Source organism: Aegilops tauschii, chromosome 6 (assembly GCF_002575655.3).
Source record: "Aegilops tauschii subsp. strangulata cultivar AL8/78 chromosome 6, Aet v6.0, whole genome shotgun sequence".
Taxonomy (NCBI): domain Eukaryota; kingdom Viridiplantae; phylum Streptophyta; class Magnoliopsida; order Poales; family Poaceae; genus Aegilops; species Aegilops tauschii.
This window is the reverse complement of record NC_053040.3, coordinates 483,418,287-483,440,931: the sequence shown is the minus strand read 5'-3', so window position 1 is coordinate 483,440,931 and position 22,645 is coordinate 483,418,287. Positions and strand designations below refer to the sequence as shown.

The following is a 22,645-nucleotide window of genomic DNA, read 5'->3' as shown; positions in this document are numbered from 1 at the left end:
GTGCATATGGGTATTTTAAGAATGTCTTCAGCATCAATAGGGAGAAAGACTACCCTAACTAGAGCTTCGTTCCATGATGTCGTGGCTAGGATAAGCAACTCTGAGACATACCTTGGAGGATCTGCCACAAGCGACGTGATCGGTTGCGGAGTCATCTCCTTTGGTATCCAGTTATCAACCCATATCTTGTTTGGCCATTACCAATCCAGCGAATAATTCCTTGTCATAAAAAGTCCCGGCCCTCCAGAACAACATGCCAAATTTGAGACGGTCTTGTACCCAGCTCCGCATCCAGAATCATACTTTCCGGGTAGTAAGCAGCCTTTAGGATCCTTGCGGTAAGGCTCGTTGGTTCCTGAAGTAGTTTCCATGCTTGGTGAGCCAGCAACACCAAGTTAAATAGCTCAGGGTCTCTGAAACCAAGACCTCCCAAATGCTTCGGTCGCGTCATGACATCCCAAGAGACCCAAGCTGGCTTACGTTCTCCTTGTTTGCATCCCCACCAGATTTTCTGAATGATAGACTTTATATGATCACATAAACCTCTCGGGAGCTTAAAACAGAACATAGAGTAAACCGGGATAGCTTGGGCTACCAATTTGATTAGAACATCTTTTCCTCCGGCCGAGAGGCACTTGCTCATCCAGCCTTTCACCTTATCCCAAACCCTATCACTCAAATATTTGAACGTTCCCTTCTTTGAGTGACCCACATCAGTTGGCCTGCCTAGGTATCTATCACTTAAGGATTCATTAGGAACATGCAAGTATCCTTTAACAGCGTTGCGCACTATCTCCGGGCAGCCCTTGCTGAAGAAGATGGAGGATTTTTCCTTGTTGATACTCTGTCCCGAAGCCATACAGTAAGTATCCAATAGGTTTGACACTTCTTCTGCTCCATTAACACTTGCCCTGAAAACAGCAGGCTGTCATCTGCGAATAAAAGGTGATTCATCGTCGGTGCCGACGGTGCCACCTTAATGCCGCTGAGCTGGGATGACAGGTTCTGGGATTTTAAGAGGCACGAAAGGCCCTCCGCTGCTATCAAGAAAAGGTATGGAGAGATTGGTCTCCCTGTCGAATACCTCGTGAGGGGGTAAACACCTTGGACTTCACACCATTGAACATAACAGAGAAAGTTACTGAGCTCACCATGGTCATCACAATGTCAACCCACGATGGTGCAAAGCCCAGTTTATACATCATAGACCTCAAGTAGGTCCATTCCACACGATCGTAAGCCTTCAACATATCAAGCTTCAGTGCAGCATATTGCTACCTCTTGAGCACTGCGTTGGATTTCCCCGAAGAGGAGAGGATGATGCAGCAAAGTAGCGTAAGTATTTCCCTCAGTTTTTGAGAACCAAGGTATCAATCCAGTAGGAGACCACGCACAAGTCCCTCGTACCTACACAAAACGATAGCTACTCGCAACCAACGCTTAGGGGTTGTCAATCCCTTCACGGTTACTTACGAGGCTGAGATCTGATAGAGATAATAAATAATATATTTTTGGTATTTTTTGATAGATAGATGCAAAGTGAAAGTAAAAGGCAAAGTAAAAACAAAGCAAGTAAATAAAGTGATAAAGATTGATATGATGAGAATAGACCCGGGGGCCATAGGTTTCACTAGTGGCTTCTCTCAAGAGCATAGATATTCTACGGTGGGTGAACAAATTACTGTTGAGCAATTGACAGAATTGAGCATAGTTATGAGTATATCTAGGCAATGATCATGTATATAGGCATCACGTCCGAGACAAGTAGACCGAAACGATTCTGCATCTACTACTATTACTCCACTCATCGACCGCTATCCAGCATGCATCTAGAGTATTAAGTTAAAAACAGAGTAACGCCTTAAGCAAGATGACATGATGTAGAGGGATAAATTCATGCAATATGATAAAAAACCCATCTTGTTATCCTCGATGGCAACAATACAATACGTGCCTTGCAACCCTTTCTGTCACTGGGTAAGGACACCGCAAGATTGAACCCAAAGCTAAGACTTCTCCCATTGCAAGAACTACCAATCTAGTTGGCCAAACCAAAAAGATAATTCGAAGAGACTTGCAAAGATAACTCAATCATACATAAAAGAATTCAGAGAAGAATCAAATATTTTCCATAGATAATACTAGATCATAAACCCACAATTCATCGGTCTCAACAAACACACCGCAAAAAGAAGATTACATCGAATAGATCTCCACAAGAGAGGGGGAGAACATTGTATTGAGATCCAAAAAGAGAGAAGAAGCAATCTAGCTACTAGCTATGGACCCCAAGGTCTGAAGTAAACTACTCACACTTCATCGGAGGGGCTATGGTGTTGATGTAGAAGCCCTCCGTGGTGGATGCCCTCTCCGGCGGAGCTCCGGAACAGGCCCCAAGATGGGATCTCGTGGATACAGAAAGTTACGGCGGTGGAATTAGGTTTTTGGCTCCTGTTCTGATCTGTCGTGGGTACATAGGTATATATAGGAGGAAGAGGTACGTCGGTGGAGCAACCGGGGGCCCACGAGGGTGGAGGGCGCGCCTTGGGGGGGAGGGCGCGCCCCCCTACCTCATGGCTTCCCTGTTGGTTGCTTGACGTAGGGTCCAAGTCTCCTGGATCTTATCCGATGAGAAAATCACGTTTCCGAAGGTTTCATTCCGTTTGGACTCCGTTTGATATTTTGTTTCTTCGAAACACTGAAATAGGCAAAAAAACAGCAATTCTGGGCTGGGCCTCCGGTTAATAGGTTAGTCCCAAAAATAATATAAAAGTGGAAAATAAAGCCCAATATGGTCCAAAACAGTAGATAAAGTAGCATGGAGCAATCAAAAATTATAGATACGTTGGAGACGTATCAGGCATCCCCAAGCTTAATTCCTGCTCATCCTCGAGTAGGTAAATGATAAAGAAAAGAATTTTTGATGCGGAGTGATACTTTGGCATAATTTCAATGTAAATCTTCTTAATTGTGAAATGAATATTCAGATCCGAAAGATTCAAGACAAAAGTTCATATTGACACAAAAGTAATAATACTTCAAGCATACTAATCAAAGTAATCATGTCTTCTCAAAAAAATCATGGCCAAAGAAAGTTCGTCCCTACAAAGATCATATAGTTAGGCTATGCTTCATTTTCGTCACACAAAGATGTTCCCAACTTCTATACCCTCGATGACAAGCCAAGCATTTGTTTCATACTTAAATAATCTCAAACTTTTTCAACCTTCACGCAATACATGAGCGTGAGTCATGGATATAGCACTATGGGTGGAATAGAATATGATGGTGGGGATTGTGTGGAGAAGACAAAAAAAGAGAAAGTCTCACATTGACGAGGATAATCAACGGGCTATGGAGATGCCCATCAATTGATGTCAACATGAGGAGTAGGGATTGCCATGCAACGGATGCACTAGAGCTATGAATGCTCAACAAAAGAAAACTAGTGGGTGTGCATCCAACTTGCTTGCTCATGAAGACCTAGGGCATTTGAGGAAGCCCATCGTAGGAATATACAAGCCAAGTTCTATAATGAAAAATTCCCACTAGTATGAAAAGACAACTTATGAGACTCACTACATGAAGAACAAGGTGCTACTTTGAAGCACAATATATGAGGCTCACTACATGAAAAACTAGGTGCTACTTTGAAGCACAATATATGAGACTCACTACATGAAAAACTAGGTGCTACTTTGAAGCACAAGTGTGGAAAAGAGATAGTAGCATTGCCCTCTTTTTTTTGGCCTTTCTTTTTTTCTTTTGGCCTTTCTCCCTTTTTTTTATTTGGGCAATGCTCTAATAATGATGATCATCACACTTCTATTGATTACAACATAAGGATTACAACTCGAAACTTAGAACAAGATATGACTCTATATGAATGCCTCCGGCGGTGTACCGGGATGGTGCAATGAATCAAGAGTGACATGTATGAAAAATAATGCATGGTGGCTTTGCCACAAATACGATGTCAACTACATGATCATGCAATGGCAATATGACAAAAGTAACGTATGTCATGATGATGATGGAAGTTGCATGGCAATATATCTCGGAATGGCTATGGAAATGCCATGATAGGTAGGTATGGTGGCTATTTTGAGGAAGATATAAGGAGGTTTATGTGTGATAGAGCGTATCGTATCACGGGGTTTGGATGCACCGGCGAAGTTTGCACCAACTCTCAAGGTGAGAAAGGGCAATGCACGATACCGAAGAGGCTAGCAAAGGCGGAAAGGTGAGAGTGCGTATAATCCATGAACTCAACATTAGTCAAAAGAACTCATATACTTATTGCAAAAATTTAGAAGTCATCAAAAATCAAGTACTACGTGCATGCTCCTAGGGGGATAGATTGGTAGGAAAAGACCATCGCTCGTCTCCGACCGCCACTCATAAGGATGCACAAGCCAGGTACACTTCATGTTTCAAATTTGTCACACAACTTTAACCATACGTGCATGCTACCGGACTTGCAAACTTCAACACAAGCATTTCTCAAATTCATAATCACCCAACTAGCATGACTTTGATATTATCACCTCCATATCTCAAAACAATTATCAAGCATCAAACTTATCTTAGTATTCAATTCACTCAAAAGAAAGTTTCACATATCTTGAATACCAAGTATATTAACATTAAGCAAATTACCCTGCTATTAACGACTCTCAAAATAATCTAAGTGAAGCATGACAGGTCAATAGTTTCTTTAAAACAAATCCACCACCGTGCTCTAAAAGATATAAGTGAAGCACTAGAGCAAAAATTATCACGCTCAAAAGATATAAGTGAAGCACTATGAGCAAAAACTATCAAGCTCAAAAGATATAAGTGAAGCACATAGAGTATTCTAGAAAATTCCAATTTATGTATGGCTCTCTCAAAAGGTGTGTACAGCAAGGATTATTGTGGTAAACTAACAAGCAAAGACACAAATAATACAAGACGCTCCAAGCAAAACACATATCATGTGGTGAATAAAAATATAGCTCCAAGTAAATTACCGATGGAAGTGGACGAAAGAGGGGATGCCTTCCGGGGCATCCCCAAGCTTTGACTTTTTGGTGTCCTTGGATTATCTTGGGGGTGCCATGGGCATCCCCAAGCTTAGGCTCTTGCCACTCCTTGTTCCATAATCCATCAAAAGAATTCACCCAAAACTTGAAAACTTCACAACACAAAACTCAACCAAAATCTCGTGAGCTCCGTTAGCGAAAGAAAACAAAAGACCACTTCAAGGTACTGTAATGAACTCATTCTTTATTTATATTGGTGCTAAACCTACTGTATTCCAACTTCTCTATGGATTATAAACTATTTTATTAGCCATAGATTCATCAAAATAAGCAAACAACACACGAAAAACAGAATCTGTCAAAAACAGAACAGTCTGTAGTAATCTGTAACTAACGCAAACTTATGGAACTCAAAAAAATCAGACAAAATAGGACGACCTAGGCAATTTGTTTATTGATCAGCAGCAATTGGAATAACTAATTTATCACGTTCTGGTGATTTTTAACAATTGTTTTCGTGAGCAAAAAGTTTCTGGAAATTACAGCAAGATCAAATAACTATCATCCAAGAAGATCCTATAGGTTTAACTTGGCACAAACACTAATTAAAAGATAAAACCACATCCAAACAGAAGGTAGATGGATTATTTATTCCTAAACAGAAGCAAAAACAAAAAACACAAAATAAAATTGGGTTGCCTCCCAACAAGCGCTATTGTTTAACGCCCCTAGCTAGGCATAAAAGCAACGATAGATCTAGGTATTGCCATCTTTGGTAGGCAATCCATAAGTGGCTCTCATGATAGATCCATATGGTAATTTTATTTTCTTTCTAGGTAAGTGTTACATGCCCTTCTTTAAGGGAAATTGGAATCTAATATTCCCTTCCTTCATATCAATAATTGCACCAATCGTTCTAAGGAAAGGTCTACCAAGAATAATAGGACATGAAGGATTGCAATCTATATCAAGAACGGTAAAATCTACGGGCACATAATTCCTATTTGCAACAATAAGAACATCATTAATTCTTCCCATAGGCTTTTTAATAGTGGAATCCGCAAGATGCAATTTAGAGAGCAATCATCAAAATCACGGAAATCTAGCAAATCACATAAAATTTTGGGAATAGTAGAGACACTAGCACCCAAATCACACAAAGCATGAAATTCATAATCTTTAATTTTAATTTTAATAGTAGGTTCCCATTCATCATAGAGTTTCCTAGGGATAGAAACTTTCAACTCAAGTTTTTCTTCATAAGATTGCATCAAGGCATCAACAATGTGTTCGGTAAAGGCCTTATTTTGACTATAAGCATGAGGAGAATTTAGCACGGATTGCAGCAAGGAAATACAACCAATCAAAGAGCAACTTTCATAATTAAATTCCTTGAGATCCAAAATAGTGGGTTTAGCAACATCTAGGTTTTTATTTCTTTTAACACCACTTTCATCAATTTCATAATCAAGATCTAGAAACTCCGAATTCTTAGAACGCCTTCTAGGTAAAGGAAGATCATATTCAGTTTCATAAAGATTCATATTGCAAAACAAAGATTTGATAGGTGTCACATCAATAACTTTTAGATCTTCATCTTGATTTTCATAGGGATTGGAAGAACACGCTTTAATAAAGGCATCTTTGGAAGCACGCATCCTAGCGGTTCTTTCTTTGCACTCATCGATGGAAATTCTCATGTCTTTGAGAGACTCATTGATATCATGCTTAGGAGGAATAGATCTAAGTTTTAAAGAATCAATTTCAAGAGAAATTCTATCAACGTTCCTAGCTAAATCATCAACTTTAAGCAATTTCTCTTCAAGCAAAGCATTAAAATTCTTTTGTGAATTCATAAACTCTTTAACACTACTCTCAAATTCAGAGGGCATCTTATTAAAATTTCCATAAAAGTTGTTGTAGGAATTTCCATAATTATTAGAAGGATTACTAGGATAAGGCCTAGGATTAAAATTCCCTCTATACGCGTTGTTTCCAAAACTATTCCTACCAACAAAATTCACATCCATAGATTCATTATTATTCTCAAGCAAGGTAGACAAAGGCATATCATTGGGATCAAGAGGAGTATTTTTAGGAGCAAACATCTTCATAAGTTCATCCATCTTTTCACTCAAAACATTGATTTCTTCTATAGCATGCACTTTTTTACTAGAAGATCTTTCGGTGTGCCATTGAGAATAATTAGCCATAATATTATCAAGCAATTTGGTAGCATCTCCTAACGTAATTTCCATAAACGTGCCTCCCGCGGCCGAGTCTAAAAGATTTCTAGAAGCAAAATTCAATCCGGCATAAATTTTTTGTATAATCATCCATAAATTCAAACCATGAGTAGGGCAATTGCGAAGCATTAATTTCATTCTTTCCCAAGAATTGGCAACATGCTCATGATCAAGTTGTTTAAAATTCATGATATCGTTCCTAAGAGTGATAATCTTAGCGGGAGGAAAATACTTAGAGATAAAAGCATCTTTGCACTTGTTCCAAGAATCAATACTATTTTTAGGTAAAGATGAAAACCAAACTTTAGCACGATCTCTAAGTGAAAACGGAAATAACTTCAACTTGACAATATTGTTATCCGTATCTTTCTTCTTTTGCATATCACACAAATCAACAAAATTATTTAGATGAGTAGCGGCATCTTCATTAGGAAGGCCGGAGAATTGATCTTTCATAACAAGATTCAAAAGAGCGGTATTGATTTCACAAGACTCATCATTATTAAGAGGAGCAATCGGAGTACTAAGGAAATCATTATTATTGGTATTCGAGAAATCACACAATTTGGTATTATCTTGTGCCATGGCAACAAGTAATCCAACACACAAGCAAACGGAAAGGCAAAGGGAAAAAGGCAAACGGGAAAGAGAGGAGGAGATTGGGAAAGAGAGGGCGAATAAAACGGCAAGGGTGAAGTGGGGGAGAGGAAAACGAGAGGCAAATGGCAAATAATGTAATGCGAGAGATAGGGATTGCGATGGGTACTTGGTATGGTTGACTTGCTTGCGTGAGCCTCCCCGGCAACGGCGCCAGAAATCCTTCTTGCTACCTCTTGAGCACTGTGTTGGATTTCCCCGAAGAGGAGAGGATGATGCAGCAAAGTAGCGTAAGTATTTCCCTCAGTTTTTGAGAACCAAGGTATCAATCCAGTAGGAGACCACGCACAAGTCCCTCGTACCTACACAAAACGATAGCTACTCGCAACCAACGCTTAGGGGTTGTCAATCCCTTCACGGTTACTTACGAGGGTGAGATCTGATAGAGATAATAAATAATATATTTTTGGTATTTTTTGATAGATAGATGCAAAGTGAAAGTACAAGGCAAAGTAAAAAACAAAGCAAGTAAATAAAGTGATAAAGATTGATATGATGAGAATAGACCCGGGGGCCATAGGTTTCACTAGTGGCTTCTCTCAAGAGCATAGATATTCTACGGTGGGTGAACAAATTACTGTTGAGCAATTGACAGAATTGAGCATAGTTATGAGTATATCTAGGCAATGATCATGTATATAGGCATCACGTCCGAGACAAGTAGACCGAAACGATTCTGCATCTACTACTATTACTCCACTCATCGACCGCTATCCAGCATGCATCTAGAGTATTAAGTTAAAAACAGAGTAACGCCTTAAGCAAGATGACATGATGTAGAGGGATAAATTCATGCAATATGATAAAAACCCCATCTTGTTATCCTCGATGGCAACAATACAATACGTGCCTTGCAACCCTTTCTGTCACTAGGTAAGGACACCACAAGATTGAACCCAAAGCTAAGCACTTCTCCCATTGCAAGAACTACCAATCTAGTTGGCCAAACCAAAAAGATAATTCGAAGAGACTTGCAAAGATAACTCAATCATACATAAAAGAATTCAGAGAAGAATCAAATATTTTCCATAGATAATACTAGATCATAAACCCACAATTCATCGGTCTCAACAAACACACCGCAAAAAGAAGATTACATCGAATAGATCTCCACAAGAGAGGGGGAGAACATTGTATTGAGATCCAAAAAGAGAGAAGAAGCCATCTAGCTACTAGCTATGGACCCGAAGGTCTGAAGTAAACTACTCACACTTCATCGGAGGGGCTATGGTGTTGATGTAGAAGCCCTCCGTGGTGGATGCCCTCTCCGGCGGAGCTCCGGAACAGGCCCCAAGATGGGATCTCGTGGATACAGAAAGTTACGGCGGTGGAATTAGGTTTTTGGCTCCTGTTCTGATCTGTCGGGGGTACGTAGGTATATATAGGAGGAAGAGGTACGTCGGTGGAGCAACAGGGGGCCCACGAGGGTGGAGGGCGCGCCTGGGGGGGAGGGCACGCCCCCTACCTCGTGGCTTCCCTGTTGGTTGCTTGACGTAGGGTCCAAGTCTCCTGGATCTTATCCGATGAGAAAATCACGTTTCCGAAGGTTTCATTCCGTTTGGACTCCGTTTGATATTCCGTTTCTTCGAAACACTGAAATAGGCAAAAAACAACAATTCTGGGTTGGGCCTCCGGTTAATAGGTTAGTCCCAAAAATAATATAAAAGTGGAAAATAAAGCCCAATATGGTCCAAAACAGTAGATAAAGTAGCATGGAGCAATCAAAAATTATAGATACGTTGGAGACGTATCACATATCTATTATCCTTTGATCTATTCCTCTTCATAAAATGCAAACATTCGTAGGCTAAGGTAATGTTATCTGTTATCAATCTCCCCGGTACAAAAGCTGATTGTTCCTCTGAAATAATATCCGGAAGGACTAACTTCAAACGGTTTGAGAGCACCTTCGAGGCAAACTTATAGAAAACGTTACACAAACTTATCAGACGAAATTGAGAAAGTAACATTGGGTTTTGTACCTTGGGGATGAGAACCAATAGTGTATCATTTAAGCACGCCGGGCTTTCCTCCCCCTTCACAATAGCTAGTACTGATTTGGTTACCACTTCGCCACAAATATCCCAATGCCTCTGAAAGAAATGACTTGGGAACCCTTCAGGGCCCGGTGCTTTTGTGGGAAACATTTGAAAAAGCGTCTCCTTCACCTCCTAGTCGCTGTACGGGGCAAGTAGGGTTTCATTCATAGCGTGTGTTACTTTCACAGGTATGTGCTGAAGCAAATCATCAACTCCCTGAACCCCCTCCGAAGTGTATAAGGTTTTGTAGAAATCGAGAGCCATCTGTTGCACCTCTGTCAAATCATCTGTCATTTGCCCGTTCGGACGTTGCAAGGCCTTGATGAGATTTTTCCTTCGATGTAAAGAAGCTCTCATGTGGAAAAAATGCGAGTTGCGATCCCCTGCTGAAAGCCACTCCATGCGGGACCTTTGCCTCCACATTAGTTCCTCCCTTAGGTACAACTCAATCAAGCGATCATTGATCTTGATCTCTGCATGTGATGGCCCTACTCGCAGAGCATCACTACGCATACATTCAAGTTCCTTCTTTAAGCACTTGATCTCCCCCCTTACACTACCGAAAGTAGTACGTGACCAGTCTCCTAGGTTGTTTGCTAGTGCCTCGAGATTAGCACGCACTTCATGCACATGAGGTTGTGGCTGTTGGACTCCCACGCTGACTGGATAGTAGATTTTAGCTCCGGGTGAGTGTCCCACATCACCTCATATCGGAACTGATTCTTCTTCTTTTTACCCCCATTCGGATGAGATAGTTGTAGCAAGACAGGGGAGTGGTCTGAGGTCGCCGCGGTCAGGTGCTCAACCGACGCAGCGGGAAAAAGACCGCACCAGTCTACCGAGCCCAGGGCTCTGTCCAGTCTAACACGAGTGTAAGAGCCACCCTCTACTCTCTTCTCATACGTCCACCTAGTGCCTTTGAAGCCGAGGTCTACCAAACCGCATACGTCAACTGCGTCTCTGAAGCCTTGTATTTGAGACTGACTTCTAGAGCCGATGCCATCATGTTCATCATGTTTCAGAACTTCGTTGAAATCTCCCAAACACACCCACGACATGTCTTGGAGAGTTGAGAGAATCTTCATTGTATCCCAGGTGTGTTGACGGAGATGGGTTCGAGCCTCCCCGTAAAAACAAGAGAGCCTCCAACTTTGTTCTCCTAAACCAGAAATTTTCCCATCTATATGGTACTTAGAGTAGCCCAAAACCTCGATCTTTATTTCATTATTCCAAAAGATAGCTAGACCTCCACTCCTACCGGAGGAATCAACAACAAAAGAGTTATCATAGCCTAAATTACTCTTTAAATTTCCAGCTCTAACCCCATTAATCTGGGTCTCCATGATACAGAGAACTTTAGGGGCAAACTTATCCGCGAGTTCGCGAAGCTCTTGAACTGTTGGGGCGTTGCCAATCCCCCGGCAGTTCCAGCTTAGAAGATTCATTGCGCCCGGTGGTCCTCCACCGGGAAGGCCGCCGATCTCGCGTCCGAGCTTTTTCTGGTAGTAGGGATCTTCTTTGCAACTCCACCGCTTGGCTTCTCCATCTGCACCGTTTTTGTCCTCTTCGGTTCTTGCTTTGGTGGAGGGCTTGGTGGTACCTTGGCCCCATCCTGCTTGCTTACCAGCACCATCTCCAGCCCCACCTGAGATTTGGGGTTAGGTGTGCCCTCCACCTCGTCAGAGGAACGCTTACAATTGGCATCGGTTGCTTCCATGTCCACCTCCTCTCGCTCAAACTCCTCTCCACCCTCATAACCGGACTGACCCATATCTTGCTTCTCCGTGGACTTGCTCTTCTGATTCTTGCCCCGACGCCTAGTGCCCCACGCTGTAGTAGCCGGTGCACATAGGTTTTTGAATATCAGAGCCGAGGGCGGGTGAATCCCGCTGCCATGTTCTTTGTACTCATGGCCCACCATGCCACAGACTTGACACCAGTCCGGCAGACGCTCATACTTGACAGCAAAAATCTATCTCTCTCCCCCTCGTATCAGTGAAGTAGCTTTTTTCAAAGGGTTTCGCACATCAAGCCTTACCCAGACCTGTAGAAGTTCCCCTCAAAATCAAAGGATGATGGCTCTGACTCGACGAATTCACCAAACTTGGAGACCAGTGATACGTCTCCAACGTATCTATATTATGAAGTATTCATGCTATTATATTATCCATCTTAGACGTTTTATATGCATTTATATGCTATTTTATATGATTTTTGGGACTAACTTATTAACCTAGAGCCCAGTGCTAGTTTCTGTTTTTTCCTTCTTTTTGAGTTTTACAGAAAAGGAATACCAAACGGAGTCCAATTGATGTGCCAATTTTTGTTGATTTTTTATGGACCAAAAGAAGCCCCTGGAGCAAAAGAGTTGGGCCAGAAGAGTCCCGGGCTGTCCACGAGGGTGGGGGGCACGCCCACCCCCATAGGCGTGGGCCCCTGCCTCGTGGACGACTCGGAGACCCCCCTGACGTGAAACCAATGCCAAAAATTCCTATAAATACATAAACCCCCAGAAAATAACCTATTTCAGAAGTTCCGCCGCCGCAAGCCTCTGTAGCTACGAGAAATCAATCTAGGCCCTCTCTGGCACCCTGCTGGAGGGGGCCATCATCACCGGAGGCCATGGAGGAGGATCCCGAAGGGGCCATCATCGCCATGAAGGCCAAGGACCAGAGGGAGAACCTCTCCCCATCTAGGGGGAGGCCATGGAGGAGGAAGCACTAGGGGGAGAACCTCTCCTCCTCTCTCTCAGTGGCGCCAGAGTGCCATCGGGAGGGGAATCATCGCCGCGGTGATCGTCTTCATCAACATCACCATCATCATCACCATGCTCGTCTATTTTACGCGGTCCACTCTCCCGCACCCCGCTGTAATCCCTACTTGAACATGGTGCTTTATGCCACATATTATGATCCAATGATGTGTTGCCATCTGATGATGTTTTGAGTAGATATCCTTTGTCTTTGGGTTGATCGATGATCTAGATTGGTACGAGTTGTATGTTTTATTTTGGTGCTGTCCTATTGTGCCCTCCGTGTCGCGCAAGCGTGAGGGATTCCCGCTGTAGGGTGTTGCAATACGTTCATGATTCGCTTATAGTGTGTTGCTTGAGTGACAGAAGCATAAACCCGAGTAAGGGGGTTGTGACGTATGGGATAAAGGGGACTTGATGCTTTAATGCTATGGTTGGGTTTTACCTTAATGATCTTTAGTAGTTGCGGATGCTTGCTAGAGTTCCAATCATAAGTGCATATGATCCAAGAAGAGAAAGTATGTTAGCTTATGCCTCTCCCTCATATGAAATTGCAATGACGACTACCGGTCTTGTTAACAATTGCCTAAGATAATTCCGCACACCGACCCATCATTATTCCACACTCGCTATTTATAATATTTAGTAATATATTCTAACTTTATGATAACAGCACCTACTTTTATGTTTTAGCTCTCCGATATCATGCAAAGTTATCCTCTTCATACCCACAACGTAGTTTTATTTCTCGTATCTAGTTGGAAGCAAATGTTCGGTGTACGTAGAGTCGTATCAGTGGCAGATAGGACTTGAGAGAATATTGATCTTACCTTTAGCTCTTTGTGGGTTCGACACTCCATACTTATCACTTCCACCTTTGGAAATTGCTACGATGATTCCCTGCACTTGGGGATTATCAAGCTCTTTTCTGGCGCCGTTGCCGGGGAGCAATAGCGTGGGGTTGATATTCTCGTGTGTGCTTGTTTGCTTTCTTCACTAAGTAGATTTTATTTTTTCTTTTTGTTTCTATTTAGTTGTGGGTGAAACATACAAAAAAAGTTAAAATAATGAAAATACAAAAAAATATTACTTGCCTCTCATGCCTAAAAAAGTTTTTCAAAAAAGAGAAGTGATTGGAAAGTTATGCATTGAAGAAGTGAGGGTCGACCTTGAGCACTTGTGTTCATGCTCACGGAAACAATGTAGAATTTTTCATGGAAGTTTCTCTGTAAATAATTATCCCCTTGTATATATCCATTGTATTATAAAAGTAATGTGCCAAGCTTTGGTTTTAGGATGATTAGATTGCTTGTTTACTATGTGCAGAATAAAAACAGAAACTTTGGCTGTAGCGCGTGATTTTACATTTTTTACTGGAAGGTCAAATTGGTCTGAAACTTTTTGCACGTTAATTATGTACAAAATTTTCAAATTTTCAAATTTATTTAATAATTGTTGGAGTTACAGAAGTTTACTAAACTTCCAGATTACTACAGACTGTCCTGTTTTTGACAGCTTCTGTTTTTCGCGTGTTGTTTGCTTATTTTGATGAATCTATGGCTAGTATCGGGGGGTATGCACCATAGAGAAGTTGGAATACAGTAGGTTTAACACCAATATAAATAAAGAATGAGTTCATTACAGTACCTTAAAGTGGTAGTTTGCTTTATTACACTAACGGATCTCACAAAGTTTTTGTTAAAGTTTTGTGTGGATGAAGTGTTCGAAGATCGAGGAGCTATCAATATGAGAAGAATAAAGAGAGGCAAGAGTTCAAGCTTGGGGATGCCCAAGGCACCCCAAGTAAATATTTCAAAGGATACTCAAGCATCTAAGCTTGGGCATGCCCCGGTTGGCATCCCATCTTTCTTTTTCAACAAATATCGGTATACCTCGGTTTTTGTTTTGTTCACATGATTTGTGTCCTTTGTGTTTTTGTTTTTCCTTTAAGAACCAAGCTAGTATGAGATAGCCCTTCATTTATTTATAGAATACTTCATGTGCTTCACTTATATCTTTTAAGTATGATCTTATAGAATTGCTCTTTGTGCTTCACTTAAATCATTTGAGTACGGTTTTATAGAATGCTTTGTGTGCTTCACTTATATATTTTGAGCTTGGTTATTGGTTAGTCTATATTAATTGTAGAATGCTCCATGAACTTCACTTATATATTTTGGAGTATGCATAATACTATCATCTAAAGCGGGTTTGGAAGAGTGCCAACTTTAGGAATTAGCGATCCCACTATTCCGAATGAGAAGAATTTTGCTTATGTGGAGAGTAGAAAATTCTCTATGCTTGTAGATCATGAAAAGAATGCTTTATGTGATGGTTATATTGATTATTATATTGATGAATTCATTCATGATGCTACTGGAAAATATTATGAGGGAGGAATATATGCTTGTAGGAGTTGCAATAATATCAAGTTTCCTCTCTATGTGCTTAAAATTTTGAAGTTATACTTGTTTTGCCTTCCTATGCTAGTTGATTCTTATTGCTATAAATTATGTGCTCACAAAATCCCTAGGCATAGGAAGTGGGTTAGATTTAAATGTGCTAGTCATATTCTTCATGATGCTCTCTTTATGTTTCAATTCTTTTCTTTTATGTGAGCATCATTGAAATCATCATGCCTAGCTAAAAGGCATTAAAGAAAAGCGCTTGTTGGGAGACAACCCAATATTTACCCTTAATGTTTTTGTGTGTTTACATGATTAAGCTACTGTAGTAATCATGTTTTATAGCTTTTTGTTTCAATAAAGTACCAAGTAAGACCTTTGGGAAGACTTGGGTGAAAGTTAATGTGGTCTTGCTGTAAAAAACAGAAACTTTGTGCTCACGAGATTAGCTGCCATTTTTTACAGAAGAGTTCTTTTGAGTTTATTCTTTTTGCAGAAGATTAATAGAAAAATTCCTCACGTCCACCAATTTATCTCATAATTTTTGGAGTAGCAGAAGTATGGTTGCTGTTCAGATCATTACAGACTGTTCTGTTTCTGACAGATTCTGTTTTCATTGCATAGTTCGCCTGTTTTCTAGTTTCTATGGCTTATATTTTTCAATATAAGTTGTAGAAATGATATGTTACAGTGGGCGTTGTGTGAGAAAAATTATGAAACTTATCTTTGACAGTACCAAAGTGAATGGTTTACTTTTTATCATACTAACATATCTCACGAAGTTCCGTTAAGTTTTGTGTGATTGAAGTTTTCAAGCTTTGGGTGAGATATCGATATGAGGAGAATAAGGAGTGGAAAGACCCTAAGCTTGGGGATTCCCAAGGCACCCCAAGTTAATATTCAAGGAAGACTCAAGCGCCTAAGCTTGGGGATGCCCCGGAAGGCATCCCCTCTTTCGTCTTCAAAACTATCGGTATACCTTACTCGGAGCTACATTTTTATTCATCACATGATATGTGTTTTGCTTGGAGCGTATTTTAAATTTTACTTGCAGTTTGAATAAAATCATTGGATCTGAAATCTTGAATGAAAAAGAATCCTCCCATGGCTAGTTAATTATTTGACTACTCAGTGTTCTTCACTTATATCTTTTTGGAGTAGTTTCCCATTTACTCACGTGCTTCACATATATCCTATGAGTAAATGGTTGAATGAGTTGAATATCATAAATCTGAATTTATATATGTTTCATATGCTTATACCATGCGGAGTAATGACTTCACACAGAATAAGTATAGGTAGTAAACTTATTGAAAGTTAGCAAACGCAGAATTGGTCACTTGAACAATTCATGAAAGAATATTGAAGGAAGAGAGATTTCACATATAAATATACTATCTTGGACATCTTTTGTAATTGTGAGCACTCATTAAAATATGACATGCTAAAAGGCTGATGTTAGACAAGGAAGACAACTTAATGGGTTATGTTTTCCTATATCCGAAACGTTATATTGTCTTGGATCATCCAACATGTTGGGCTTGCCTTTCCCTCTCATGCTAGCCAAATTCTTTGCACCAAGTAGAAATACTACTTGTGCTTCCAAACATCCCTTAAACTAGTTTTGCCATGAGAGTCCACCATACCTACCTAAGGATTGAGTAAGATCCTTAAAGTAAGTTGTCATCGGTGCATGCAATAAAAATTGCTCCTTAAATATGTATGATCTATTAGTGCGAAGAAAATAAGCTTTATACGAACTTGTGATAGGGAAGAAATAAAAGCGACGGACTGCATAATAAAGGTCTTTATCACAAGAGGCAATATAAAGTGACGTTCTTTTGCATTAAGATTTCGTGCATCCAACCATAAAAGCGCATGACAACCTCTGCTTCCCTCTGCGAAGGCCCTATCTTTTACTTTTATCTTCTACCCTTATACAAGAGTCATGATGATCATCACCTTTTCTTTTTACACTTTTCCTTTGGCAAGCACTTTGTGTTGGAGCGATCCGGATATATATATATCCACTTGGATGTAGGTTTTCATAAATTATTATTGTTGACATTACCCTTGAGGTAAAAGGTTGGGAGGCGAAACTATAAGCCCCTATCTTTCTCTGTGTCCGATTAAAACTTTGAACCCATAAATATCACATGAGTGTTAGCAATTGTGAAAGATTAAATGATAGTTGGGTATGTGGAGTTTGCTAAATCAAAGCTCTTACATAGACCCTTTCCGAAAATAAGATGAATTGCAATTGTTTGATGACTAAGAGCATTGTTTGTTAGTTTTCAAGAAAGTTTATGATCTATACTTTAACATGTGAATAGCTTGTTACTTGATCATGAAATTTTTTATGAGATGAGCTATTGTTATGACATATAATAATGCTAGAAAAGGTTATTGAAATTATCATTGATGAAACTTGTGCACCTGCTAGCATTCACACTTCATAAATTATTTCTTTTATCATTTACCTACTCGAGGACGAGCAGGAATTAAGCTTGGGGATGCTGATACGTCTCCAACGTATCTATAATTTATGAAGTATTCATGCTATTATATTATCCATCTTAGATGTTTTATATGCATTTATATGCTATTTTATATGATTTTTGGGACTAACTTATTAACCTAGAGCCCGGTGCCAGTTTCTGTTTTTTCCTTGTTTTTGAGTTTTACAGAAAAGGAATACCAAACGGAGTCCAATTGATGTGCCAATTTTTGTTGATTTTTTATGGACCAAAAGAAGCCCCTGGAGCAAAAGAGTTGGGCCAGAAGAGTCCCGGGCTGTCCACGAGGGTGGGGGGCGCACCCACCCCCCTGGGCGTGGTCCCCTGCCTCGTGGACGACTCGGAGACCCCCCCTGACGTGAAACCAACGCCAAAAAATCCTATAAATACAGAAACCCCCAGAAAATAACCTAGATCGGAAGTTCCGCCGCCGCAAGCCTCTGTAGCTACGAGAAATCAATCTAGGCCCTCTCTGGCGCCCTGCTGGAGGGGGCCATCATCACCGGAGGCCATGGAGGAGGATCCCAAAGGGGCCATCATCGCCATGAAGGCCAAGGACCAGAGGGAGAACCTCTCCCCATCTAGGGGGGGAGGCCATGGAGGAGGAAGCACTAGGGGGAGAACCTCTCCTCCTCTCTCTCGGTGGCGCCGGAGTGCCATCGGGAGGGGAATCATCGCCGCGGTGATCGTCTTCATCAACATCACCACCATCATCACCATCCTCATCTATTTTACGCGGTCCACTCTCCCGCACCCCGCTGTAATCCCTACTTGAACATGGTGCTTTATGCCACATATTATGATCCAATGATGTGTTGCCATCTGATGATGTTTTGAGTAGATATCCTTTGTCTTTGGGTTGATTGATGATCTAGATTGGTACGAGTTGTATGTTTTATTTTGGTGTTGTCCTATTGTGCCCTCCGTGTCGCGCAAGCGTGAGGGATTCCCGCTGTAGGGTGTTGCAATACGTTCATGATTCGCTTATAGTGGGTTGCTTGAGTGACAGAAGCATAAACCCGAGTAAGGGGGTTGTGACGTATGGGATAAAGGGGACTTGATGCTTTAATGCTATGGTTGGGTTTTACCTTAATGATCTTTAGTAGTTGCGGATGCTTTCTAGAGTTCCAATCATAAGTGCATATGATCCAAGAAGAGAAAGTATGTTAGCTTATGCCTCTCCCTCATATGAAATTGCAATGACGACTACCGGTCATGTTAACAATTGCCTAGGATAATTCCGCACACCGATCCATCATTATTCCACACTTGCTATTTATAATATTTATTAATATATTCTAACCTTATGATAACAACACCTACTTTTATATTTTAGCTCACCGATATCATGCAAAGCTATCCTCTTCATACCCACAACGTAGTTTTATTTCTCGTATCTAGTTGGAAGCAAACGTTCGGTGTACGTAGAGTCGTATCAGTGGCAGATAGGACTTGAGAGAATATTGATCTTACCTTTAGCTCTTTGTGGGTTCGACACTCCATACTTATCACTTCCACCTTTGGAAATTGCTACGATGATTCCCTGCACTTGGGGATTATCAGCCAGCGCCTTCACTTTACCATGGAAAGCAATCGGGAGATCAATGATCCTTGCCCAAATCTCAAACTTGAAGAGCTCAACCGAGGATGGTTTTGTGTAGTCGTCATACAGAGCGATAATCATAGGGTTCCCCCTGAAGTGCCATGGCCCCCCTGTGTGACCCACTCCCAATCCCCCAAGCAACCAAATTGCACATGGAACAAATTCTCCTCTGGAGTTTTGATCTTGGCTGGCCTAGCAAGATCCCAGGCCGTCTTCATGTTGCAGAAGAACCAATACGTACTAAAGCCCTTGTCCATGTGAACTCGAACTAAGATCATCCATCGAAGGTCCTCCTCCACAGGGCATCTTCTTCCTCGAAGATCACATCATCCAGATCATCCTCATTGAGAGCCAATTTCTTCATCAGATATTCCAGCTTGCCCTTGCCCTTGGATCCCGAGGCCGACGGATCGCCCTGGTTCGCCATAGCCGCCGCGGAAAGAGATCTTGCAGGCCCACGATGGAAAAAAAACCCTAGCCCCCTCGTGGTAAAAACCAACTTCGGGACGAGGGAACAATCAACCCCCCCCCCCCCCCCCCCCCGTGCTCTGGCCGAGTCAAGGACCCAAGCTCGACGACAGGGAGAATGATCGGATCTCAACGACGGCGGGGCGACGAGAGGAAGATAAACCCTAGCTAGAGGGAAGATCGGATCTCTATCCAGCAGATGCGTCGCGTGCCGTCACACGCCTAAACATGGTATGTGAAGGATTTTGTGTGAAACACAAGGGTAGGGCTAGCATTTTGGGGAAAAATAGACGGACCGAGGCCAGCCCAGCCCAGCCCAAGGGGACAGCCCGGCCCGCCAGGCACGCTCTCTTTTATATATCGGACAGGGGACGAGACACAAGGAAAGAGGAATCCCAATCTCGAACCCTAGCCGCATCCCTGTTCCAGATCGATCTCTCGTGCCGGCGGCGAACCATGGCGGTGGCGGCGCTACGCAACCTGGCCGCCAAGATACGGATCCCCGGGCCTGCCGCCCTTCGGGCTTCGCCTGCGCCGGGTCCTCTGGCCATCTCCCACTCCACACCTCCAAAGGTTTGCTCCGTCCGTCTCCCACACCGCGCTCAAGTAAATCACCAGTTCATCCTACTACGCAGAGCTAGGACACTACCTATATGTTTTGTGATCAATGTGTGCATGCGTATGGTTCACCAATCCATTGGTAGTTCGTCTCTTCGATTTACCCAATTTCGAATCTTTATCCTTCGCCGATCGGTACCTCAAGTCGCACCCTTTGCAAATTCAGGTCTTGCTGTTGCATCATGTTGCTTGTTTCGTTAAGCAGCAATTTTTAGGCTTTAGAGCGTATGTACACCATTCTCATTCGCGCATGGCTCGCTAATTAAGTATTAACATCGTAGTCTATCCTTGTGGCTTGCCTTTTTTGCACTGTTTCATCTGCATTAGCTATCTGCCGTCCAAATCTCATGGTTTTCACATGTGCCTTTGGCTGTTACAGATTACACTGAAATTCATATGCAAACTGTGTGTTTACTTAAGTAACCATCTTTTCATCAGTTATGGCTATTAGATTGTCATGAAAATGTTTCTCCTTTTACCTTTTGGTCGGTGCTGGACATTCGTTTACTCCCAGCAAGAGGGGTTTAATAATTCCAATGACATTGGTTGCAGTCCTCTTTTGAATGCTATTGTGTCTAGAAAGTTGGCTCCACATATGGTAGATAAATATTTGGATTAAAATCAGAACAGTGAGTATGTAACTCCGTAAATTAGGTAGCCTGGTGTACTGGGTATTTGGTAATGAAATTGAAGTTAGCTAACTTGGTGGGTTGCTTTGGTGATCAACATTAACTAGCTAGCTCCTCTAATATTTCTTTTGGAATTGGTTTATTTGAGGCACATCTAATATAGTGCTCTGTCTGGAGCTGGAAGAATTAGCATGCTATGAACTTGTACAAAGCTAATCCTTATAGGATTAAATGTAGTATCTTTGTTGCTATATACTCAGCCTCATATTGCTCCTCTATTCTATTGCAGAGTGATCTTGAAAAGGCTCTTCTCCTAAGAAACAATATTGAATCTGCTACATATGTGGATCTTCACTCTAGTGCAGAGGTGTTGGGCAAATATTGTGAGCAAACTGAAGAAATCATCAAGTAAGTAGCATGTGATGTTTAATTAAGTAGCAGGTTATCGAATTTTCCTACCTTGCATCTGGGATGTTAAATATAACATATTGTTTTGTTCATCTTTTGAAGACAATATTCTGATGTACATGGGGAGGTTGCAAACAAGATGCGTACACTTACGTTGAAGTATTTCTTTACCGGTGTCGCACTTGGTTTCACTGATTCTATGATATGCAACAAAGATGAAGTCGTGCTTCAGGAGCGTCAAGTTGAAGGCGTGCTTCAGGAGCGTCAAGTTGAATGAGCGCATATCTCTTAAGTTATTGCCAGCTCTACTAAGTTATTACTGTTTTAAGGGGCTATGTATCTCTGTACTCCCGAGTTATGGATGCTCAACAGCTCAAGGCAGCAGTGGTATATGTGCATGCCAGCTTGTTATGTACTGTATTTGACTATATGTGGTTGCTTATGTATGTCTGTAGTACCTTCTCATGTAGTCATGTATACTAGGCAGCAGTTATATGTACTTTGCCGGCTTTTATGGATTTGGCAGTTGGAAGACATTATTCTATTGTACCCTCGGCCATTGTTCTATTCATCACAATTTGGTAATCCTGGCATTGTTGTATACGAGAGGTTTGCCCCGTCGATTTCCATGGATACTTGAGGTAAAACTGGTTCTTGGAATGCTAGGCCTGACCCCATATGAAGGGTAGACTCCTTGTCAATGTTGCAGTCCGCTAGGGTCTGGCTGCCATACAGGTACGTGCCAGCAAAGGTTAGGCGCTGCTATTTTGGACTCTAGGGTATCCAAGCTCCCAACCTCGAGGCTGATGGTCTTCCCATCCAGAGCCTTCACCAAGATCTGCATCATTCATCTAATACACGGGAGGACGACAAGAAGGATGGACTCCTTCCCAATGTTGTACTGTAGTTCACCAAGTTGTTCCCATCCTCCAACCGCTTGTCTTCAGTTCTTCACACTGTTGATGGCGTCTCGGCTATCGACGTCGAGGGCGATGGTCCTGTCCATAAGTCACATAGATCTACATCATCTCTTCAAGGTTGAGTGTAGATCAATTCATGCTGGATTTTTTTTACGGAGCCTCGTCAAAGGGCGGGAGCTCCTGCATTGCATTTAGAAGATAATTGGTCCAGTTAATAAGGGAAACCGGACCCAAAAATCATACATGGCACAGTTAATTAAGGGAAACCGGCAAACACCACACATGTTGGATGTTGTAATCAACCAGTATCTGATGGATCGACCCTGAGGCGGATCGTCTTGCCAGCGGGGTTCTGAACAA

General features: G+C 41.7%; 2 protein-coding genes across 2 annotated transcripts; one reads left to right on the top strand and one right to left on the bottom strand.

Moving 5' to 3' along the window:
• Positions 1-10,562: 10,562 nt before the first annotated feature.
• LOC141026237 (uncharacterized) lies at positions 10,563-11,411 on the bottom strand. The gene has a single exon (XM_073502237.1). The coding sequence runs from the start codon at positions 11,409-11,411 to the stop codon at positions 10,563-10,565; it is 849 nt and encodes a 282-aa protein (XP_073358338.1).
• Positions 11,412-20,085: 8,674 nt separating this feature from the next.
• Positions 20,086-21,950, top strand: LOC109740021 (uncharacterized). Its single transcript, XM_020299067.2, has 3 exons — positions 20,086-20,283; positions 21,247-21,365; positions 21,468-21,950. Exons 1-3 carry the CDS (start codon positions 20,167-20,169, stop codon positions 21,640-21,642), a joined length of 411 nt encoding a protein of 136 aa, XP_020154656.1. The 5' UTR covers positions 20,086-20,166; the 3' UTR covers positions 21,643-21,950.
• The last annotated feature ends 695 nt before the right edge of the window (positions 21,951-22,645 follow it).

Coding starts and splice junctions, on each gene's coding strand:
- LOC141026237 (XM_073502237.1), bottom strand. CDS start 11,411: ATGAATCTTCTAAGCTGGAACTGCCGGGGGATTGGCAACGCCCCAACA.
- LOC109740021 (XM_020299067.2), top strand. CDS start 20,167: ATGGCGGTGGCGGCGCTACGCAACCTGGCCGCCAAGATACGGATCCCC. Junction 20,284..21,246: donor CCCACTCCACACCTCCAAAG/GTTTGCTCCGTC, acceptor ATTCTATTGCAG/AGTGATCTTGAAAAGGCTCT. Junction 21,366..21,467: donor CAAACTGAAGAAATCATCAA/GTAAGTAGCATG, acceptor CATCTTTTGAAG/ACAATATTCTGATGTACATG.